General features: G+C 51.8%; 1 protein-coding gene across 2 annotated transcripts in view; it reads right to left on the bottom strand.

The window, feature by feature from the left end:
- The window catches only part of VPS13D (vacuolar protein sorting 13 homolog D), a 2,738,381-nt gene that overhangs the window by 1,385,311 nt on the left and 1,328,543 nt on the right, over positions 1-24,527 (bottom strand). For both annotated transcript variants that reach the window (XM_085608633.1, XM_085608634.1), the window contains exon 41: positions 19,440-19,545. In XM_085608633.1, the coding sequence (XP_085464759.1) occupies positions 19,440-19,545 (106 nt within the window). The remainder of the gene's footprint in view (positions 1-19,439; positions 19,546-24,527) is intronic.

The following is a 24,527-nucleotide window of genomic DNA, read 5'->3' as shown; positions in this document are numbered from 1 at the left end:
CCATACCTGTAACCCCGACAGTACTTATCCTGGGACTCAAACCGGCGAATCTCCTTGCTATGACACATGCGGATTGGCGCTCAATCTTGCACATGCTTGGCGCAGCTAAACAGACAATAGCCGTGTACTGGAAGAAGGCTGAGGCACCACCAGTGACCCTGTGGTCCACTTGCCTGTGGCATACCATGGCGATGGAACTCCTTATGGCGTAGCTTCATCTTTGGGGGATGAACAGAGATAGCACTTAACTGATTTCCCACATAGCTCTGGACATCTGCACAGACACGACATTCCATGGGTCCTCCAGCACCTTTTGCTCTTCCCTTCACAGGGTTTCTCCTCTTTTCTGTGGGGCATTTTTCTTCCTCTGTCCTACATTGGTATTTCCTTTTTTCTATGCGCCACTTAGCCTCTTTACGCATGTTAAATGTTCTTGACCCTGTATGCTATCTTTCCACAGGTTACAGATGTGAGACGTGCAACTGCTCTGTATCTTTGTTTTAACATACCAATATCTCTTGGATCCCAATGCTGTGCTCTTTAAAAATGTTGATTTATTTTTACCCTCGCTCTTCCCATTTCCCTCCTTGGTAATATTCTTCCTTTTTCATTTTTTATGCTTGTTGTTGTATTGTTTTAACGTGTATTTTCAATACAATAGATTTGAAAGAAAGAAATCTATTAACAATAGGAGATTTAAATAGAGAGGGCTGATCTGGCAGCCACAAAAAAGCAGATAGAGCAGAAAGGTAACCCTTGAGAGTTACCAAAGCAGAGTCCTGCTGGGCAAGGGTTAGAATGAACAAAAGGACAATAGAAAGAGGAGCGGAAAGAGGGTCAGTAGACCTTTCTGTACAGTATAATACAAATTTCCGCCAATGGCAGGCATATACCGACTTAGTGGAGGGCAGCCTGGCCGCCAGAATAACTTTACAAACTTTGGGAGGAAGGACAAAGGCCGTCAACTACCACCGCTCAATCTCTACGCAAGGAGGCGCAGAGTTGACAGGTTCGGGTGGAGAACCCTCTCCTGCTGCTGCGACAGAAGATCCTCCCGAAGGGGCAGCCTGATCGGAGGATCAACACTCATGCTCAGAAGCTATGGATACCAGACTCTCCTTACCCAGTCGGGTGCCACAAGGATGACTTGGGCCCAGTCGCTGCTGATATTCTTCAGAACCCTGGGCGTACAACAGGCCTGAGCTCCACTCGCGTCGCCGAGCGATAGCAGCCTTGGAAACGCCAGCACGCAGTACAGCTGACATTGAACTTTCCCTTTGGAGGCAAACAAATCTAACCAAGGTTCTCCCCACTATTGAAAAAGACCTTGCACCACCTCCAACTGGAGATGCCATTCGTGATCCCGAAGGCATTGACGGCTAAGATCGTCTGCCCTGGCGTTCAGAGAACCTGCCAGGTGTTGAACCACCAGGGTTATGCCCTGCTGTTCCAGCCATGCCCAGACACGCAGGGCCTCTCGACAAAGGATCCACGACCCCACCCAGCCTTGCTTGTTGCAGTACCACATGGCGGTGGTGTTTTCCGTGAACACGTGCACCAACTTCCCCTTGACAGAGGGAAGAAATGCTTTCAATGCCAACCGAATCGCTCGGAGCTCCAAACAAGAGACCAGTGACCCCTGATCTCTGCCTCTCCCATGTGCCCGCCCCATCCCAGAACAGACGCATCTGTCACAACTGGGAAATCTGGTTGGGGAAGGGAGAGAGGTCTGCCGTTGACCCAATCGCTGTTTGATAACCACCAATGCCAATCCTTCACAGCTCCTTCTGAGATCTGAAACACGTCGGTGAGATTTCCCCGATGCTGTGCCCATTGGAACTTCAAGTCCCACTGCAGAGCCCGCATACGCCACCTGGCGTGTCTTACCAACAGGTTGCAGGAGGCCATGAGACCCAACAGACTCAGTCAGTCTCACCAAAATCCAGGATAGAGGATAAACATCTGAATCATAACCTGAATATCCTGGACTCGCTGCTGGGGAGGATAAGCCCAAAACTGCACTAAGTCCAGAACAGCTCCGATGAAAGAGAGCGTCTGAGAAGGAGTCAGGGGTGACTTCAGCATGTTTATAAATAGGCTGTCCGGTTTTAGGTTTAAACCTATAATAACTGATAAAACCCCACCGAAAGGAAACTAGCCCTCACCAGTGTTAACATATAAACACTGAAAAAACACATGCACAACCACAAACTAAATGCCATTCAAAGAAAGGAAAAAGAGCGTGAAAGAGTCATTTTTTTCTTCCTGAATGGGCCAATTACAATGTAACTTTGTTATACAAGCTACAAGCAAAAAAGACTGGGCTAAAAATGTTCTGCTTGAGTTTTGTTGTTCAGGGATGTCACTAAAATATTGTTTCTACTTCCTCTTGCTTTTTTCAGTTTTGTGGTCTTTGGTCTAAAGATGCAGGGTTTAGAAGCATGTTTAGGTCTTGTTTAGTTATTTTATAAACTGTAGTGAATCAGGAAATTTCAAAATCATATTTGATATTTTGGCTGCATTTGATTCTTTCACTGATAGGTGAAATGGCTGGTTTAATAAGAATCTATCCCAAAATGTACCGTCACATTTAGCCACAGAGAGTGGGTAAAAACCCTTGATACATCAGCCTCCAGCTTCTAGTGAGTCAGTATTGATTGTAGGTGCATTGCCAACACCTCAGGCTTGAAACATTCAAAGCAAGGTATAGTGACAAGTGTATGTGAAAAGAGTGCTATCAGTAAGCATCTGGGATAGTGATGAAAACATGATACCAGACTTTTGGAAAACATGTAACGCAGTGTCACTTGTAATGCCACTGCAAAAAGGTTCTTTCCAAGTTCAACAAAGATTGGAGTGATATTATTTGTATTTGCAGTGATTCAGCTACGTATATGAAAAAGTTGTGTGATGACCTGTCAAAAACTATACCTGAGCTGAAGTGTTTCCCTGTAAGAGATCCTTAAAACTTGTTAGATGGTATGCTGAAAGCATCTTTACAATCTTCAGAGCTAATGAATAATGCTATTGACTTTTTGGTCCATTCTGGGTCACTGTTTTGTTATGCGCGGGAACTAAAACGCAAATATTTCTCATTTTGTACTTTGTGTGGCATCAAAGAAAGAGTCATCCCAACTGTGTTACTTATCAGATGGTTCTCAGTCCAAGGGACTGTGGACGCTATATTATCCATGTGGCAACTGTTTACAGAATGTTTGCTGAGTGATGATGCCAAAGGCAAGAAATGTGAGGATCTTTGGTCGCATATTGATAGTGATGTGAAAAAAGTGCACTCTACTACATTCTTGGATTACTACAGGAAAACATAACTTCTGTAGTGGACATAATAAAAAAAAACTAGCATCTGAAAACACCCTTGTCTGCCAAGTGTTCAGCATAATTGGTGTAGATGTGAAACATCTCCTAGAGAGAAGGCTGGGCGACACCTTTAGTGACTTCGGAATTGCAACATGTTCCATGTTAGAGTGCTTGCCACTTGGTAAGCAAAGCAATGTTGAAGAGCATCTCAGAAACTTTTATTTTATAATGTATGAGAAATGGCTTGCAATGATGAAAAGAAATGTCTCTTCACCAACCATGGCATTTGAAGTCAATCAAACCTAAGTTTGGTACTCAAGTTCTAGATCCCTTCCGTAAAGGGGAATTTTTTCTGTAGTTTCAAAAGTGCTATTCATTTTTGACCGCTTCAATAACCCTGAGGACATAAGCGTCCAGTTCAACGCAAATGTTACAGAACCTGCCCAGAGAATCGCAATCTTCAGATGCACCAGTATTGGCATGGAAAGCTATGTCAGTGGCCAGAGTTAGCAAACATGTGTACTGCCTGTTTTGGCGTTGCCCGTCGCAAGTGCCAATGTTGAGAGGGCCTTTTCACAAATAAAAGTTTACATGTGAAGAAAAGAGTGAACGCACATGACCAAAGACTCACTGAAGAAGTATTGTATGGTGTACTACAATAAGTTTGATTGTCTATATTCCATGCACTATCAGTGCAGAAAGCAAGCAACAATAAAAGCAAAACTTTCCATAAACACCGGAAAAACACTGTTTCTGTTGTTTTTAATGGTGCGAAAATGTGTAACCACTGATAACCACTGTTTTTTTAAAGGTATTGAAATCACTTGAAAACACTGAAAAAGCCCCACCAGAATTCACCAAAAATAGAAACTGAAAACAGGAAAGCCTATTTATAAAGAACCCCAGCGAATGCAGGAGGTCCGCTGTAGTCTGAAGGTGGAAGATCACTGCCTGGAGCAAGGACGCCTTCAACAGTCAATCATCTAGGTAGGGGAAGACTGAAACCCCTAAACTGCACAGATGAGCTGCAATCACCTTGGTGAACACCCGAGGGGCACTGGTAAGATCGAAGGGGAGCACGGTAAACTGACAGTGCTCGTGGCCTACGTTAAACCGCAGGTAACGCCTGTGGCACGGTAGGATGGGAATGTGAAAATATGCATCCTGCAGGTCCAATGCCACCATCCAGTCTCCTTGGTCTAGGGCAGACAAGACCTAAGCGAAAGTGAGCATTTTGAATTTCTCCTTCTTGAGGAAGAGATTGGCAGTCCGAAGATCTAAAATGGGCCGAAGATCCTTGTTGTTCTTCGGAATTAGAAAGTAGCGGGAATAACAGCCACTGCCCACTTCTGAAGCTGGGACCCTTACTATAGCTTCTATGGCCAAAAGAGCTGTAACTTCCTCTTGGAGCAGTTTCAAATGATCCTCCGCCAGCCGTTCCTGAGTTGGCGGAATAGGAGGAGGAAAAGAAAGGAAAGGAAGAGAATATTCCTCCTGGATGATCTGCAAGACCCACTTGTCTGTTGTAATAAATCTCCAGCGGGGGAGATGATGACGAATTCTCCCACTCACTGGAATAGTGTGGTCCTGCAGAACCAGCCTAGGAGTGCTTGGAAGCTGCGGCTGCTGGGAGCAGTGAGTAGACGACCTTCCAGGATGGAATGTACAGCATCCACCTCCACACACGGCTTAGGCAGTCTGTGCAGGACGATGGCTGGGATAGGGCTGATGCAGCTTGAAACCACTTCCTTTGCCACGAAAGGGGCCAAAGGAAGATTGGCCACGAGGAGTGAAGGAGAGGCCCAAGGATCTGGCCATAGCGCAAGAGTCCTTGAACCATACCAGGGCTGAATCTGCCTTTTCCCCAAAAAGGTACAAAAGGGGGTGGTGATGGACGGAGCATCAGAACCAATCAAACACTCACACCCAGTCAACAGATCTGGGTTTGATCCATCACCGTTCTTTAGCCCACTCTGCCACCCCAGTTCAGACATGGCCATATGCAAATCAGTCTGACCCTGTGCCTCATGGGAACAGTCCAGCCCGAACTGCCAAGCTATGCCTTCCCTGGACCGGAAACAAGCTTCCTAGGACCGGTTTCTGGCATTTCAGCCGTCTTCAGCCAGGCTTGCTTGAATCCAGTGGCAAAGTGAGCAAAGTACGATAGACGAATCCCCACCGATGTCGGGTGTTTCAGGTGCAAAGAGGTGAAGCTTGACTCTGAAGCCACGGGGACCAGGAGACGACTACGACGACCAAAGTCCGCAGGCGAGCTGTCCCACGAAGGATGTCAAGTGCTGGGGGGTGAGTATCCGGATTGAACACCAACAAGCCTTGGCAACTGCAACCCACACCGTCAGAGAAAAGATGCTTCGGTGAGGACCAGCAAGGTCCTGGGGACTCCCCAAGCGATGGAGAGTCAGGGCACGTCTGGAGCAACCAGGAAAGCCCACTTAAAGTTACAGTTCCCTTCTCAGGGACCCACAGGTCGACTGACCAGGGATTGCGAAGGGACATCGAGCTGAATCACAAACTAACAGCCCAAGGAACACTCGTGGAGTGTAGGCCGGAAATCTTCAGTGGAAATACTGCTCGGGGTCTGGACTAAAAATAGCCCAAAGCGCAGCCTCAGGGGTCGCCAAAAAGCATATGCTGCTGCAAATGTACACAGTGGTCAGGGGTTCGGGTTGCACAGTCCTCACGAGGGATGCGGGTCTCAGAATTGCTGAGAGCACTGATCAACCTCAGAGACCACGGGAACCCACCTTCTGTTTTGCAGAAATCTTCGGAGTCCTTCAGGAGCGGCGTAGATGCAAACCAGTCAGATGAGTTTCAGGTGCCTGCCTTGCAGCGGAGTAACTCCTTAACTCCAAGGGAGATTCTTCAATCATCCAACATAGTGTAGATAGTCGAAGTACTTGGTTTCTGTAGAATAAGTTACTTACCTTCGGTAACGATGTATCTGTAAGAAACATTAGTTAGTTAGATTCCTCACCTTAGAATATCCCCAGGCGTCAGACTGGATCTGGAAGATTTTTGTAGCAATACCCCTTGCGCGTCGCTAGGCGTCGTCTGCAACTCCGCGTCCGTCGTTTGCGTCGTGCGCCGGAATGACGTCGGCGGAGTACTTAGACGCCGCGCGCTGATGTCAGTTCTTGTACATAGCTTTCCGCGCCAGGAACGTAGAGCCATGCAAGAGACCGACACTGGTGCCAAAAAATCTAGGGCCCTGAAAAGGATAGCCTTAACCCTAGATGTCGGTTCGCAGAACAGGGAGGATGGGTGGGTCGGTGAGGAATCTAACTAACTAATGTTTCTTACAGATACATCGTTACCGAAGGTAAGTAACTTGTTCATCTGAAAGAAACACGTTAGTTAGATTCCTCACCTTAGAATAGATACCCAAGCAATACCAACCCCGGTGGTGGGTCTGCGAACCAAGATCACACCAGAAAGTCCTGGAGGACAGAACGGCCAAAGAAGCCATCCCTCCGGACTTGGCTGTCTAGGCAATAGTGCCTGGCAAACGTGTGCAGCGAAGCCCACGTCGCCGCCTGACAGATGTCCTGCAAAGGGACTCCCCGTCCCAAAGCAGTAGTAGTCGCCGTGGCCCGAGTAGAATGGGCTCGCAGCCCAACAGGAGGGTCCTTTTTTGCCAAGGAATAACAGATTTTTATACACAAAACGACCCACCGGGAGATGGTCCGTTTGTGCACAGCTTTTCCCTTCTTAGCACCCACGTAGCCAACAAAAAGGTGGTCGTCCACCCGGAACTGTTTTGTGCGGTCCAAATAAAAGGAGAGCGCACGTTTTGGGTCCAGACGGTGGAGCCGCTCTTCCTCTTTGGAAGGATGCGGAGGTGGAAAGAAGGTGGGCAAGGTGACAGATTGCCCAAGATGAAAGGGGGTCACCACTTTCGGTAGAAAGGAAGGACGAGGCCGAAGGACAACCTTGTCCGGATGAACAGATAGAAAAGGAGGCTTGGACGACAGAGCCTGGAGCTCACTCACCCGTCTAGCCGAGGTGATGGCTACCAGGAAAGTAGTCTTAAGAGTGAGAAGACGGAGAGGACAATTGTGAAGAGGCTCAAAGGGAGCGCACATCAGAAATGTTAAGACAAGATTCAAGTCCCACTGAGGCATTACGAAAGGGACAGGAGGGAACGTGTGAGTAATGCCTTTAAGAAAGCGTGACACTACAGGGGACTTGAAAAGAGAGGGCTGATCAGGAAGCCGTAAGAAGGCAGAGATGGCAGCAAGATAACCTTTCAAGGTGCCCAGGGCAGAGCCCTGCCGGGCGAAAGAAAGAAGAAAGAGGAGAACCTCAGAAAGAGGGGCGGAAAGGGGATCCGCAGCCTTTGCTGTGCACCATGCCACAAATTTGTTCCACCGGCAGGCGTATACCGTCTCTGTGGAGGGACGCCTGGCTGCCAGAATGATATCACAGACTTCAGGAGGCAAGTCAAATGGCATCAACTGCCGCCGCTCAATCTCCACGCATGGAGGTGGAGGCTGGACAGGTTTGGGTGGAGGACCGTCCCCTGCTGCTGCGACAGAAGATCCTCCCGAAGGGGCAGACGTATCGGAGGATCGGTCAACAGTAGCTCGGGATACCAGTACCTTCGTGCCCAATCTGGAGCCACCAAAATGACTTGGGCCCGGTCGCGCCTGATCTTCTTCAGCACTCTGGGCAGAAGTGGTATAGGCGGAAAGGCGTACAACAGACCGCAACTCCACTCGCGGCGAAAAGCGTCGTCTAGCGAGTGCCGCCTTGGAAATTCCAGCGCGCAGAACCGCTGACATTGCGCGTTCTCGTCGGTGGCGAATAGATCTAACCAAGGCTCTCCCCACTGCTGAAAGAGACCTTGCGCCACCTCGGAGTTCAGACGCCATTCGTGATCCATCATGCACCGGCGGCTGAGTTCGTCTGCTCTGGCGTTCAGAGAGCCCGCCAGATGTTGAACCACCAGGGTGATGCCTTGGTGTTCCAGCCATGTCCAGAGGCGCAGAGCCTCCTGTTTGTTGCAATATCACATGGCGGTGGTGTTGTCCGTGAACACCTGCACGACACTTCCCCGGACAGAGGGAAGGAAGGCTTTCAGTGCAAGTCGGATCGCTCGCAGCTCCAACAAGTTGATGTAGAGGCGAGACTCCACCGGAGACCAGAGTCCTCTGATCTCCGCCTCTCCCATATGGCCACCCCATCCCAGGAGGGACGCATCCATCACGACGACATGCTCCGGTAGGGGTAGGGAGAGGCTCTTGCCCGCGACCCAATCGCGGTACGTGAGCCACCACTGCAACTGCTGTGCAGTGCCCTCCGAGATCAAGACATGGTCGGACAGGTTGCCGTGATGCTGGGCCCACTGAAACTTCAGGTCCCATTGCAGAGCCCGCATGCGCCGCCTGGCGTGATGCACTAGGAGGATGCAGGAGGCCATCAGCCCCAGAAGCCGCAACACTAGCCTGACCGAAACCCAGGATAGAGGCCGAAAGATGGGAATCAGGGCCTGTATATCCCGGACCCGCTGTTCCGGTGGATGGACCCGGAACTGCGCTGAATCGAGAACCGCTCAGATGAAGAGGAGCTTCTGAGAGGGGCTCAGGTGTGACTTTGGCACGTTGATGGAAAACCCCAGCAAATGCAGGAGATCCGCCGTAGTCTGGAGGTGGGAGACGACTGTCTGGGGCGAGCCCGCCTTCAACAACCAGTCGACGAGATAGGGGAAGACTGGAACCCCTGATCTGCGCAGATGAGCTGCGACCACCGCCATCACTTTCGTGAACACCCGAGGGGCACTGGTAAGGCCGAAGGGGAGCACGGTGAACTGAAAGTGCTCCTGACCCACCGTGAACCGCAGGTAATGCCGGTGGGCCGGCAGGACGGGGATATGGAAATATGCGTCCTGCAAGTCCAACGCTACCATCCAGTCTCCAGGGTCTAGGGCAGCTAGAACCTGAGCCAAAGTCAACATTTTGAACCGTTCCTTCCGGAGGAAGGCATTGACGTTCCTGAGGTCCAAGATAGGGCGTAGGCCTCCTTTGCCCTTCTTGGGAACCAGAAAGTAGTGGGAATAACAACCACGACCTACTTCTGGGCTCGGAACGCGCTCGACGGCCTCTTTCGCTAAGAGGGCCGAAACTTCCTCTCACAGAAGATTCAAATGATCCTTCGAGATACGGTGGTGCTGCGGTGGCATGGCTGGAGGGGTCGTCTCGAAGGGGAGGGAGTAGCCCCTTCGGACGATTTGCAGCACCCACCTGTCCGAAGTAATGGTACGCCAGTGGAGCAGGTGATGGCGAACCCGGCCTCCCACTGGCGAGGAATGGGCCTGAAAGCTCGGACTAGGAAGGCTTTGAGGCGAATGCTGCCGGGGTGGATATGGACTGACCGCGTTGTCCTCCAGTACCGCCTCGGCGGAAACCACGTCCGCGACCGCGTGCAGGCTGGTTCTGCGGCCGGTGGCTAGGCGGACGTGAGGAGGTGCCCCTTCCTTGGCCACGAAAGGAGCGAAAAGCGGAAGTTTGTGGCCGCGGGGCCGAGAGGCCCAAGGACGTGGCCGTAGCCCGGGAGTCCTTGAAGCGAGCCAGCACACTGTCCGCTTTCTCACCAAAAAGGCGAGTGCCATCAAAAGCCATGTCCATGAGAGTGCTCTGGACATCCCCTGAAAAGGACGTGGACCGCAGCCAGGCGTGACGTCGAAGCGCCACCGTAGTAGAAATCGCCCTACCCAGCGAGTCCGTAGTGTCGAGTCCACATCAGATTGCATGGCGCGCTGCATCTCTCCCATCGGCCAGAGCTGAGGAAAGCCGTGCCCGGGCCTCCTCCAGGCACAGGGGCAGCACGTCCTCCACCGTATCCCACAGAGAGTGGGAATAACGGTCCAAGAGACAGGCGGTGTTCAAAGACCGCAGGCCCAAACTGAGCGAGAACAGCTTCTTACCGAACTGTTCCAGTCTCTTGGAATCCCGGTCCGGAGGAGCGGACGGGAAGGAGGATTGGGAGGTAGAGGCCTGGATAACCAGACTCTCGGGGTGGGGTGTTGGGACAGAAAACTGGGGTCGCCCGGAGCAGGGCGGTGGCGCCTGGCAACGTTCCTATCCACAGGAGGGACTGTGGAGGGCTTGGACCAGGTGCCCTGCAGAACGTCAATGAGGGCCTCATTGAATTGCAGCAGAGGCTCAGTGGAGCATGCGGCAGACTGAAGCACCTCAGTGAGGATGTTAGTCCTCACAGCCACGGCAGGCAGCTCAAGCCCAAGGGCCGCGGCCGCCTTGCGCAGCACCACAGAAAAAGCTGCACCCTCCTCCGAAGCCACAGTCGGAGGAGAGATGAATCCAGTGTCCGGTGAGGTATCCAATCCACTGGCCTCCCCCAGTTCATCTGCCCAGTCCTGAGAAAGTTGCCCCTGAAGGGCCATAGGGTCCTCAGACCCCTCTCATTCGCCCCCGTCATCCGATTCCTGGTAAACAGGAGGAATGATCGGAGCCGGTCGATAGACAATATGTGTCTCTAGCGGCATCGGATGCGGCGTCGAGCGGCGCCGCATCGGCGTCGGGACCGGACAGGGGCTGAACCGGGGATCGACGTCGACCGTAGTCGGCGTCGGGGGTGGTACCGGTGTCGGCGCCGGCGGAGGAGGCGTGACGAGGTCGACCGGCGTCGACGGGGGCCAGGCTCGGGCCCCTCGGGGACCTGCGGCGTCGGGGCCGGCGCCTCCAACGGCGCCGGGGCCGGAGCTGCCGGCACGCGAGGTCGCCCAGTCGAGTCCGCGGGGCCCGAAGGCACGCCAGCGGGCGTCGACGGCGGGGCCAGGCTCCTCATGGCCGAGAGGATGGCACTGACCTCCGTCGGCGTCGCGTCAATCCCAGGGACCGGCGGGTATGGGGATTTGCAAAGCACCTGCGGCTCCAGCGGAGCCGCGGGGGTGGAACCACCCGGACCCTCGGCCAAGTCGCGCGACCGGTGAGGGGAGTCCGAAGAGCGGTGTCGCCTCTTGCACTTCTTAGAGCGCTTCGACTTACCCGAAGACTTTGAGCCAGACGAGCGACGATGTCGAGTGCGGCTCCGCGACCGATCCTTGGACCTCCTCCTGGACCGGGATCGAGAGGGGCGCGGAGCCGAGTGGCGAAGCTCGAGAAGCTTGCGGGACCGCTCCCGCCTAGCTTTCGAGGTCAGGGCCATACAGTCGGAGCACGACTCCGCGTCGTGGTCGAGGCCCAAGCAGTACAGGCACCGGCGGTGATGATCGGTCACCGACATCAGTCGGTGACAGTCGTCGCAGGCCTTGAAACCAGGCATCCTACCGGCACCAGAGTCGAAAGTGACCAAAAAGAATCGAAAAAGTTAGTCAAAAAGTGACTAAAGGGTTAGCTCTCCCGGATCGGCGCTTACTGGCGCGGAAAAAAGAAGAACTGACGTCAGCGCGCGAGGGCGGCGTCTAAGTACTCCGACGACGTCATTCCGGCGCGCGACGCCAACGACGGACGCGGAGCCGCAGACGACGCCTAGCGACGCGCAAGGGGTACTGCTACAAAAATCTTCCGGATCCAGTCTGACGCCTGGGGATATTCTAAGGTGAGGAATCAAACTAACGTGTTTCTTTCAGATGCAGAGTTTCTTCCAGGTAAATCTAAAGTCTTGTAGTCAGGGGTTCCTACTTTATACCCAAGGAAGTTGTGTGACAAACTCTGGGGACCCACCGATGGGAGGGTCAGGACAGAAGGGTGGCTACACGCATGTCCTTTGTCCAGTTTTGCACCAGAGCAGGAGCAAATGGCTCCTGCAACCGGTTTGAGCTGGACTATGCACAGGAACACCAAATGTGCCCCCAGTGCAGACATCAAAACACTCTCAGAGTGCACCCACCCAGCACCAATACACTAAAGCCTGTCTGGGAGGTGGTCACAAAAAACCCCGGAATAGAGGTTCCGAAGGCTGCCGAGGGGCTCTGCTCATGCATGGGCACCCTCTCATATAAAACCCACCACCCTGCCTTCAGGATTGATAAGGCCTGCCATAGGGGCGACTGATGGGTTTATATGTGCAGTGATAAGGATAGATATAGTGAATCTATATCTAAGTAAGGGGTGCATGCACCACCGTACACATGCTGCTGTAGCAGACCTGTTGTGTCATTTTGAATGGTCTCCCAGTGGTGGCATAATACATGATGCAGCCCCTGAGAGGCTTCTGGGGTACCTATGCCTTAGGTACATAGTATACCATATACTAGGGACTTATAAGGGTACCCCAGACTCCAATCTGGAGTGTACCTAAAGTACATGCAATCAATTTAGAGGAGAAAGCAGCTAGGCTGGGGTCCTGGATAGCAGGATCTCAGCCAGTCTAGGTCTTTAACAGTGAAACATCAGCAGAAAGTGAGGGGACCTATAAGAAGCAGATCCTACTCTCCTACACAAACTTTCTGGGGTGGGGTGTTGGCTGAGGAACTTTGGGTCGGTGACGTGCAATCGTCCTATTCACAGGAGCCCCTGTGCTAGGCTTGGATCATGTTCCTAGAAGGACATCCGTAAGTGCCTCATTAAAGGGCAATAGGGATTCAGAGGTGGAAGCCCCAGGTTGAAGCACTTCGGTCACGAGATTAGTCAGGACTCCAGTCCAAGGACCTCAGCTACCCTCTTCACCACCATGGCATAGGACACCCCTTCCACCGAAGCCACTGTAGGAGCATAGAGCATGCCAATACCTGAGGAAGTATCCAGACCACTGGCTTCTCCAGGTTCCCCATAAGAGTCCATAGTCTCCTCAGAGATATCCTGGTTCTCTAGTGGGTCTCCAGACTCCTCCCATTCCTCTCCTGAGGCCAACACATCCACAAATTGCTCAGGCGACAACATAGAACCCCTGGGTTCTGTCAATGTCAGAATTGTCATCGCTCAACGCCGTTCTGGCTCCGTGTCGTCGGGGATGAGGATGGGGCTTGCGTCACCGACGGGCATCAGTGACATCACAGGCACCGACATTGGGTTCGACGCCGGGGGAGGTTGTGTTGGTATGACCGGCGTTGACCCGGATCCCTGAGGCCCCACCGGCACCGTGGACGAAGTTGTAATACCGATGGGGACCCATCCGGCCCCGCGGGCCCGAGGGTTCACCAACAGGGTTGTTCAGCTCAAATATGCGGCGCATGGCCTCATAAACATCTTTAATTTGAGCGGGAGTTGCTCCGGGTCCCGGAAAGGGAGGGAGGCACGAAGTCGACTCAGGCTCTGGCTCCAAAGAACCGTGCTAGAGCGTCGGTGCTCCTTACATCTCTCGACGACGAACGCCAGTTGAGGTGAAGTCGAAGTCCGCTTGGACGATTTATTCTTCTTGTGCCTCTCACCCAAGTGTCCAGACGACCTCGAATGGGAGGAAGAGGACTTAGAGCTCCATGGTGGGAGATGACTGCCTGGGGCGAGCCCGCCTTCAACAGCCAGTCGTCGAGATAGGGGGAAGACTGGCACCCCTGATCGGCGCAGATGAGCTGCGACAACTGCCATCACTTTCGTGAAAACCCGAGGGGCGCTGGTAAGGCCAAAGGGATGCACGGTAAACTGAAAGTGCTTGTGGACTACCGTAAATCGTAGTTAACGCCGGTGGGCAGGCAGGATGGGGATATGGAAATATTCGTCCTGCAGATCCAACGCTACCATCCAGTCTCCAGGGTCGAGGGCAGACAAGACCTGAGCCAGAGTTAACATCTTGAACTTCTCCTTCCGGAGGAAGCGATTGACGTTCTGGAGGTCCAAGATAGGACGCAGGCCCTTGTCCCTCTTGGGCACCAGCAAGTAGTGGGAATAACAACCACGACCTACTTCTGGCACAGGAACGCGCTTGATGGCCCCCTTGGACAAGAGGGCCACAACTTCCTGTTGAAGAAGTGCCAAGTGATCCCCAGACATGCGGTGGTACTGGGGCGGCATGGCTGGAGGGGTAGTCTTGAAGAGGAGGGAGTAGCCCCTACGGCCTATTTGTAAAACCCTCCTTTCCGTAGTGATAGTGCACCAGTGGGGGAGGTGATGGCGAATCCTGCTGCCCACTGGCGTGTGATGGGCCTGAAAAACCGGACTAGGAAGGTTTGGAGGCAGTGGTGGCCGGGTTGGAGGTGGACTGACCCGCACGTTGGCCCCCTGACCCACCTCGGCACGTTCCACGTCCACGCTGTGACTGTTGCTGTGCAGGCCTGTGGCTCTGAAGCGAACGTGTCGGGCGCCCCTTCCGTGGCTACGAAAGGAGCGAAAAGCAGAAGGTGGAGGAGGGCGAGTGGCCGAAAGGCCCAAGGACTTGGCCATAGCCCGCGAGTCCTTAAAGCGCTCCAACAAACTATCTGCCTTGTTGCCAAAAGGGCGAATGCCAATAAAGGCCCAAGAGGCATGCGGTGTTCAGATACCGCAGCCCTGAACTGGGGGAAGAAAAAATCTTCTTTCCAAACTGCTCCAGTCGCTTGGATTCCCTGTCCGGGGGTGCGGTAGGGAATGCGATCTGGGACGTGGAGGCTTGCACAACCAAGCTCTCAGGGGTGGGGTGTTGGGAGAGGAAAAGGGGGTAGCCCGGGGCTGGGCGATGGCGTTGGGCCACGTTCCTGTCCACAGGAGCCCCTGCGTTGGGCCTGGACCAGCTGCCCAAAAGAACGTCAGAATAGTGCATCATTAAAAGGCAGCAGTGGCTCCGCAGAGGTAGCCGCCAGCTGAAGCACTTCTGTCAGGAGGTTAGTCCTGATGGCCACTGTAGGGAGTTGGAGGTGGAGAGCCTCGCCCGCCCTACGCATCACCACTGCGTAACTTGCACCCTCCTCCGTAGCCACGGTAGGAGGAGTTAGCATGCCAAGGTCAGGAGAGGTGTTAAGACCACTGGCATCACCCAGCTCCTCTGCACAGTCCAGGTCATACTCACATTGAGCTGTGAGAGGGTCCTCAGACCCCTCCCAGTCCTCCCCTTCCTCCAAAGGCTGATGTACAGGCCAAAAATAAGGAGGTTGGACATAGGGGTAGAAATGCATCGGAATCGGCGTAGAGCGACGCCTTTCCGGCGCCATGTCCACATCGGGGCTGAAACCGGGGACAACGTCGTCCGGTGGCACGGGCGACGTTGGAGGTGGTGCCGGTGGGGTCGACATCGGAGGTGTCACAAGGTCAACCGGCGTCAGCCGGGATCCAGGCCTGGAACCTTGGGGGCTCTGAAGCACGGGGGCTGAAGCCGACAGCGATGACGGAGCCACCGACAGTAGAGGGCGAGGACCCCCAGTCGGGCCCGTGGGGCCTGAAGGCACGCAGGCGCGGACCGACAGCCCAAAGAGGCGGGCCATGGCTGACAGAAATTCCTGCAGCTGGGCCAGAGTAGCCGACGGACCCGGGAAGGGCGGGTAGGCCGACGGCGACTGCATAGGCTCCGCCGGAGAGGCACCACCCGTACCCTCAGCCGCAGTGCGCGATGGGCAAACGGAAGTCAGAGAACAATGACGCTTCTTCGACTTCTTGTGATGCTTTGCCTTACCTGACCCCGAGTGCGAAAACTTCGATCCCGGCGAACGATGGTGATGGGTCCCTCGACCTCCCATGGGACCGGGACCTTGAGCGGCGCGGTGCCGACTGCCGGACTTCAAGCAACTTTTGGGACCGCTCCCGCAAAGTCTTCGGCGCCATGGCCCGGCAGTCAGGGCACGACTTGGGGTCGTGGTCGTGCCCCAGGCAGTAGAGACACATGCGGTGCGGGTCCGTCACCGACATCATGTGATGACAGTCCCCGCAAGACTTGAAGCCGGGCATCCCTACGGCACCAGGAGTCGAACCACTCGAAAAACAAAGACAAAAAGCCTCGAAAAACTCAGTCAAAAAATGACTGGGGGCACCGCTCTCTCGGGATCTGCGCTTGCTGGCGCAGAAAACGAAAAAACTGACGTCAGCGCGCAAGGGCGGCGTCTAAGTAGCTGCCGCGCCGTCATCTCGGGAACCACGACGCCAATGACGGACGCGGAACCGCACGACGCCACCTTCCGACGCGCAGGGGTACTGCTGACGAAAACCTTCCGGATCCAGTCTGACGCCTGGGGGTAATTCTAAGGTAAGCAATCAATCACTATGTGTTTCTATCAGATAGGGAGACCTCTGTAGTTACTAAATCTATTCTCCCAGTGAGGTCCACGCTGACCCCCTTAATAGCTGTCTTGACATCCTGCAGTATGGGTTCAGGAACCGCCATTGTTTCAGGTCCTGCCAGCGATCCCTGCAACAGGGTGTATTTGTCCAATTTGATTTGTTGAGTGTTGCGAGGGCCCCTACTTCCTGTCATTGTTTGGACCTCCTGACCCTGCAGGGTCTACAAGGGGGTGCTGGGAAACACAGAGAGCGGTACTCACTGCCGCCTGCCCATGCCAGTCAAAGCTTGCCTGTCAGATTTCGGCTCTGAAGTCACAAGAGTGCCGTCCTCCAGCCACACCAGCTGATTGAGCTTCTGTGGCACCCCACAATGTGTTGCCTGTGCTGTTGCCTTGGGCCTCTACCCGAATCGCCAGTCCACTAGCTGACCGGCCTCCTCTTCCTACTTGAGTCGCCTGTGGCTCTGGGTGTCGACAAGGTAGGAGCAGAAGAATAGGGGCGAGGAAGACCCCTGGGCGTGGGTGGCAATGTGGAGATTTCAGGAGATCGCCTTCAGCCTGTGGGGGCTCCTGGCCATTCGGTATATCAGCGTCACTCACCCCTTGCAGGCCGGGGCTTTACCCCACACTTCACTCCCGTGTTTCGCTCAGCCTCGGCCTCAGCCACAGGCGGAGCACCGCACTCAGTGCGTTTCGGAGCCCGTGGCCCCCTTGTTACAGTCGCCGAGGTGTGGTCTCTCTCAGTCTCTGCTGCAGAGCTTCTTTGTCGCCTATCCGATCTCCCCTTTAGGATATGTATGGGCCAGTTCCGGCCCTCTGTCTGATTCTCCTCTCCATCATCGCCTGGGCTTACAGTGCGGTTGGCCACGTCCACAGCGCGTGCAGCTATTCTCAGGCAGCTGGCAAATGATGCCAGTGATTGCCGCAGGACACTGGCCTCCCAGGCCGCAACTTCAATCCAAACCCGATCCGGCTCACCATAGTATTCCCAGCATCCGGGCTCCGAGCGGCCCTAGGGCGGAGCCTTCCGTGCCCGCTTCGGAGGATTATAACAGATATTGGGGGCTATATCGGGGCGATCCGGCGGAGCCGCTCTAACAAGTGGCCATCTCTGCAGCAAGCCACTCCCCCCCCTTAAACCATAAATGTAACCTCACTGGAGCCAGTTCTAACCTGTATTGACTTCAAAGACAACTCTGTGTTGCTTGTAAGGGTTGCAAGTGCTCCTAACCTCACCTTAACTTATGAAATTGATTTTTGCATGCCAATTGTCGCCTTCTTAAGTTCCGGAATGCCTACAGAGGTTTTGATACTGCACGTTGTCATTTGCAGATCTCCACTGGAACCATGATGTTGTTGCATTCAAGTAGATTTCAGGAGGTATTTTTGCTAAGTTTGACAAAATCCTCTTTCTGCTATTTGCCTCTCCCTCTGCATCTATTCATGCATTTGTTTACCAGTATGCAGCAAGGGTAACTTCTGTCAGCTTACACAGCTTTTGCAGTAAGCCAGTAGCTTAGAGCATGGGTTTCAATCTACCCACATCCAGTTTCTTTGAGAATGGGGCTGTGACTTTAGCCTGTCAGGCAGGGCACAAGCAGTCATTTTGACGGGAGCTCTGGATAATCTTTTCTACACTCTAGATGCAAGCCTGTCTTGCTTATTCAGTGACCTGTGTCTATCTCTGAAAACATGACAAAGCTGCAACACCTCTCAAAGTGGTCCTAATGTAATTGTTTGCTCTATTTCAGGCTCTTGTATATGCTTTTGTGAGTCACTTGGACTGAATGGCAATATACACACCACACAACACAACAATTGAGGACCAGGCCTTTGCTAGTGCAGCAATGCCATTTTGCTTCCTCTACAAATTTGATGCAGATTAGAAATGAGAGTTGAGAGTGCAACTTGAAGGTGTCTAGACTCTGTATTAGACCAGGAAGCTGAAGCTGTGATGAAGCTCCTAAATTCCTAAGTCACTTTGACCCCCCCCCCCCCCCCCAACACCTTTGTCCCCCTTTGTAAAATTATTTGAAAAAACAAAAAGTTTCTTTTAACACAATGGGAATAATATTTAGTCAAAGTGTTAAGATTTACTTAAACCCGTGGTTCCTAAACTTTTGACTTATGGGAACCCACACCTAATCATTACTGGAACCCGGGGACCCCCACTGAATCATTAATGGAATCCTGGGACACCCCTCCCCCCCACGAGTCATTAAAAGAAGCCGGGGACCCTGGCCTAAGCATTGTCGATGATTTGAACTGCAAAACAATACAGAAAAAAAGCATTCATCAAACAAATACACAATTGATGACACATTTTATATAATTTGCAAACGCATATAAATAAAAAATATGTAGTTATTTAATTTTAATAGAAAGGTTGCCACTTTTCCAAATTCAATTAAGGCCACGCATTGGTCATACTATATTCTGTTTGATGCACCCGCACTGTTTCCACTAATCAATCTGAGGATACTAATTTAATTTTCTGCCTCCAGTTTCAAATTCCTTCAAATTTACAGTATTTTTTTAAAATGTTCAATCGTACATTTAGCTTCCTTATTTATATACACTTTATTACTCTGTTAATATTACCTAATTTTCAAAGTAGTTGTGGACCCCCTGAGGAGGCTTTGCGGATCCCAGGGGTCCCCAGACCACAGTTTGGAAACCACGGACTTTAACTGCTTAAACCTTGGTCAAATTCTCACCAATAATTTCACCTCTCTCCAACTCGGCCAAAGCAACTAATTTTAAATGAGTTTCCTTCACAGCTTTAGGCAGTTATCTGACAGTGCTTTTTCCAGCCATGGTGCTGAAGAAACATTTGCAGAGGCAAGGCCTATACAAATGCACACTTCTGCAAGCTGAGAGCAGATATAGCTTAATCAAAGCAATGAGGTTTAATTTCAACAAACCTACTCACTTGCTCTAGAGGCAAACCAAACAAGTTCTATCGTCAAATTGAGAAAGAATGGAACAGTCAAAAGAGAGGATACATTCTTATGAATCTTACCGGGTAGGAGTTGTGGTTAGAGTAGCAAACCACAGCATACAGCCAGTATGATTTCGAAGAGCAAATGGAACAAAAGGCTGTCGACGTTTTGGAGCCTTCATATCAGCTAAAAATAGAATGTAAACACGTTTAAGTAAGAATTGAACAATACAACATTCGGGAATAAAAAGAGAAATACCTTATTTAAAAAGGAGTAACTAAAACAATACATTAAAATTGCACTACCTTATAAAATAAATGAAAAGAAAATAAGGAAATGGAAGCCTTATAATCCTTAATTTCAGAAATAAAACTCAGTAAAAAACACAAGTTACTTACCTTCAGTAATGCCTTTTCTGGTAGTGACTCCATCTGACCGCAGAGTCCTCACCTTGGTAATATACCCAAGCGCAAGACTGGACCTAGAGATTTTTCAACAGCAATTCCATAGAGTGTCGGCAGGTGGGATCATGCGGCCCCGCATCGGATCAGCCTTGCCCCAGATGTGACATCTGGGCCACTACATCTGTACCACCTCTATGCGCTGTCAGTTTCTTCCTGATCTCGGTCTGTACCACTGGACACAAAGCTCAGAAGAATTTGTCAGTGTGCAGATCTCTAGACTGTGATCTGATAAATGAACAGTATGAACTAATTCCACAGAAAAGGTAGGGTCGGAAAGGAATCTGCAGTTAGAGTTGTTCTTCTGATACAGACTTCTAACCACAGATTCCTCACCTTGTGAAAAAATACCAAAGCAGTACCTCTCAAGGTGGTGAATCTGTGGAATGGCTCACCCCGGAAATCCTGCACGACAGATCGGGGTAAAATGCCCGTCCCACCAGAGCGGGTAAACAAGTTATGTGCCTTCGGTAACTCTCTTTCTGGTAGAATGTAGCCGCAGATTCCTCACCATTTGAATATTTCCCCAGGCGGTAGACTAGATCCAGAAACTTGTTAGTACTCCAGAAGGGGGTGCCTTGAAGCTCTGCCATGACACTGTTCCATTCCTAAAATGAAGTGTGCGGCCTATACAGGCACCACCCCCTTGCGCTGACGTCAGTTGCTTTCAAGACTGTTCGAGTACCCAAACATATAGCCCCAAAAGATAACAGGTAGACAGTGTGCAGATTCCTAGACTTGGGTTCTTAATCATGGGTAGAGTCCAAACACAGAATGGGGATTATTGGAGGGTTGGTGAGGAATCTGCGATGAGATAGATTCTCTACCAGACAGAGAGTTACCGAAGGTAAGTAACTTGTTCTTCTGATAGAGACCTTTAGAGACAGATTCCTCACCTTTTAAATAGAGCCAGTCTAAGATGGTATGCTTTTGCACAGCCTTTCCCTTTTTCGCTCCGACAAACCCAACAAAGAGATGATTGTCTACCCGTATGACTTATGTCAAAGTTCAGTGCTCTCTTGGGATCCAAGCAATGGAGACAAGAAGCATACAAAGCCAGCAGAGTGATGTTTTGGTTTAGGTGGAATGGCGTCACAACTTTCGGTAGAAAGGATGCCCTAGTTCACAGAACCAGCTTATCAGAGAAGAAGGTGGTGTAAGGTGGATGAACACACCGAGCCTGAAGGTCACTCACTTGGGGTGCGAAGGTGATAACAACCAGTAACTGTTTTGGTATAAGAAGTAGTAAGGGACAGCTGTGGATTGGCTCGAATGGAGTGCACATCAGATAGTAAGGACAAGATTAAGGTCCCATTGAGGCACTACAAACGGAGAACAGGGAAACATATGTTTCAGCCCTTTCAAGAAGCGCATCACAACAGGTGATTTAAATAAAGAGGGCTGATCAGGCAACGGTAACAAGGTCCAGATGGCCGAAAGATAACCTTTAGCTGTGCTTAGAGCTAGGCCTTGGGGTTAATCTGGCAAGTGCCGCTCCAAACCACAAAGTTGTTGTCAGGGTAAAACGTTTTTTGTTGAGGGAAGCAAGCTGCTAACATGACATCAACTACCTCAGGTGGAATATCGAAGGTGTTCAGCTGTCGCTGCTCAATCTCTATTCATGAAGGTGGAGGTTGTGAAGGTAAGAGTGGAGAAGCCAGTCCCCCCACTATGACCGCAGATCCTCCTGGAGGTGCAACCTGATCGGGGGGACAGGTGCTCAAGCCCTGGAGTTCAGGATACTACACTCTGTGCTCAGTCCAGGGCCACTAGGATGACTTGGGTCCATTCTGTTCTGATCTTGAGAACTCTGGCCAGGAGTGGTATTGGTCGAAATGCATATAGGAGTCCAGAGCTCCACTAAAGGCAAAAGCGCCTCAGAGCGACAGATGCATTAGAAACTCCACCATGCAGAAGTGTTAACACTGCGCTTCCTCGGCACTGGTGAATAGATTTAGCCAAGGGTCATCCCATTCACAGATGAGACCTAACGCGGCTTATGGGTGTAACCGCTGCTCATGATCTGCTGGGTGCCAAAGGCTTTCATCCACCCTGTCATTCAATGAGCCATCCAGACGGTTCACCACTAAGAAGATTCCCTGGCACTCCAGCCAGTTCCAGAGAAACAAAGCCTCCTGGCACAGGGTCCGTGACCCCACCTCGCAATGTTTGTTACAGTATCACATTGTGGTGGTGTTGTCCGTGAGCACCTGTTCCAGCCTCCCCTTGATAGATTGCAGGAAGGCTTTCAGAGCCACGCGCATGGCACTCAGTACCAGACGGCTGATAAGGAGCAGGGCCTCCATTGGGGACCATAGGCCTCCGATCTTTACCTCTTCCAGGTGGCCGTTCCAATCCAGAAGTGACGCTTCGGTCACCACTATTAGCTCTGGAAGGGAAGGGAGAGGGGTCTGCTGCTCACACAAATGCAGTCCAGTAGTTACCATTGCAGATCCTTCGCAGTCACCTCTGAAACCTGGACATGGTCGGAGAGGTCCCCTTGATGTTGGGCCTACTGGGACTTTAGATCCCACTCAGTGGCATAGCAATAGCCCCTGCTCTATGGGGGGACCACGACCTCCAGTGGCCCCCTCTGACACTGAGCACTGATGGGCCTGAGAGCTCCTGACTGGGACTGGAGCATGGGGTGCCCCTCAATCCACATTGCAGAGGAGTCCCCTCAAGTTTTGTTACGCCACTGATCCCACTGCAGAGCCTGCATATGCCACCTAGTGTGCTTGACCATAAGGATGGAGGAGGTCATCAGTCCTAGCAGCCTCTGAGTCGACCTAACTGAAATCAAGGACCGAGGCTTGAGATCATAGCCTCAATGTCCTGGACTCTCTATCGCAGGGGTGAAAGACACAAATCCTTACCATGTTAGAATGGCCCCGATGAAGGGGAACATCTTGGAAGGAGTCAGGTGTGACTTCGGTATGTTTATACTGACCGCCACATGATGTGACAGGTTTGCAGTAGTCTGGTGGTGGTTGACGACTGCCTGGGGTGAATCTGACTTCAACAGCCAGTTGTCTAGGAAGTTGAAGACTGGCACCACTGACCTCAAATGGTTTACTACCATCACTGTCATCAACTTTGTGAACACCTGAGGGGTGCTGCTGAGACAAAGGGGGAGCACAGTGAACTGGAAATGCTCCTCTCCCACCACGAAATGCAAGTAGTGCCGATAGGCTGGCAGGACAGGAATATGGAAATAAGCATCATGGAGGCCCAACGCCCTATCCTGTCTTAGGGGGCGAGGGAAGACAAAATCTGGTCCAGGATGAGCATTTTGAACTTCACTTTCCAGAGTAAGAAATTCCCATGGCGCAGATCTAGAATAGGCACAAGCCCTTCATCCTTCTTGAGCACTAGGAAATAGCGGGGAATAACACCACGTCCTATCTCTGGAGAAGTTACTTTCTCAATAGCCCCTTTGGCCAAAGGGATGGCTCTTACTGCCTCAAAATAGAGAGCTGGCCCTCTGTCAGTTGTGGGGTAGATGGCGGAATGTGCAGCGGGGACTAAATGAAACGTAAGGCTTAGCACTTGTGAACAATTTAGAGGACCCAACTGTCCGATGTAATCACTTGCCAACCTGGAGAGACTCAATGGGTTCCGTCTCCCACCAGGTAGGGTGTGACCCTGTAAGCGTACACTAAAGAGGTTTGACAAGTGGTTATGCAGTGAGTGGTAGGGCAGACTAACATGCTGACATTGCCCTTGCCGGCTGTGGGCACCATGGCCTCCCATCGCAAAGCTACTGGGTACCTTGCTTGGGTGGGACAGGCTGGTGTTAAGAGACACCTCACCCAAAGCCACAAAAGGAGCACTGGAATTGCTGCTGGCGAGGCTGGGTAGAACGGCCAAGAGAGTGAGCAGTAGACCTACTCTCTTTAACATTTTCTGGTGTAGAGTTAGCCTTGTCCCCGAACCAGATTGTCCAATTGAACGACATGCCCATCTCGGAGGACTGGACATCATCTAAGAACCCAGTAGATTGTTGCCACATGACAAATGGCAATAACCCATCCAACAGAGTAGGTGGTGTCCAAGCCACAAAGAATAGTGAACTTGGCCGCACCACAACCATCCCAGATGCCCTGTGAAATAACTGGGGAAAAGGTCATGAACACCAGGCAGGACTTGTGCCACTGAGCCCCAGAGGGCATGAGAGTAATGGCCCAACAAACAGGAGGCATTGATTGAACACAGGACCAGAATCGTTTTCCAAATGTCTCCACTCTCTTTGACTCCCTGGTGAGGTTGGACCAGCTAGTAGAAGCTTGCACCACAATGTTCTCCGGAGATGGGTGCTATGGCAAGAAGGCTGGGTCACCTGAAGCTGGAGAGTGGCACCTGGAAATTAGTCAATTAACAGGAGGGCCAGTACAAGGGTTAGCCCAAGCCCATAGGAGGGTTTCCGTCAAGGCCTCATTAAAAGGTAACAGATGCTCAGAAGCAGTCTGGTCAGGCTGCAAGACTTCAGTCAGGATGTTTGTTTTCACCTCCATGGAGGAAGGTAGAGGTCAAGGCTGCAGCCACCCTACATAAGACAATGGCATAGGAGGCAGATTCTTCTGTGGCTCGGCCAATCCTCTTGCAAGTCTCTTGCCAATTGAGTGTAAGGAATGCTATCAACGTTATGTTTAAGCTAGTGCAGAAACAGCAGTCGGATTTTGTTGTGACCAGTGTCGAGTCGGCATT

This window comes from Triturus cristatus, chromosome 1_2, assembly GCF_964204655.1.
Source record: "Triturus cristatus chromosome 1_2, aTriCri1.1, whole genome shotgun sequence".
Lineage (NCBI taxonomy): Eukaryota > Metazoa > Chordata > Amphibia > Caudata > Salamandridae > Triturus > Triturus cristatus.
Note: the sequence above shows the minus strand (reverse complement) of the source record. Positions and strands in the feature narration are given on the sequence as shown.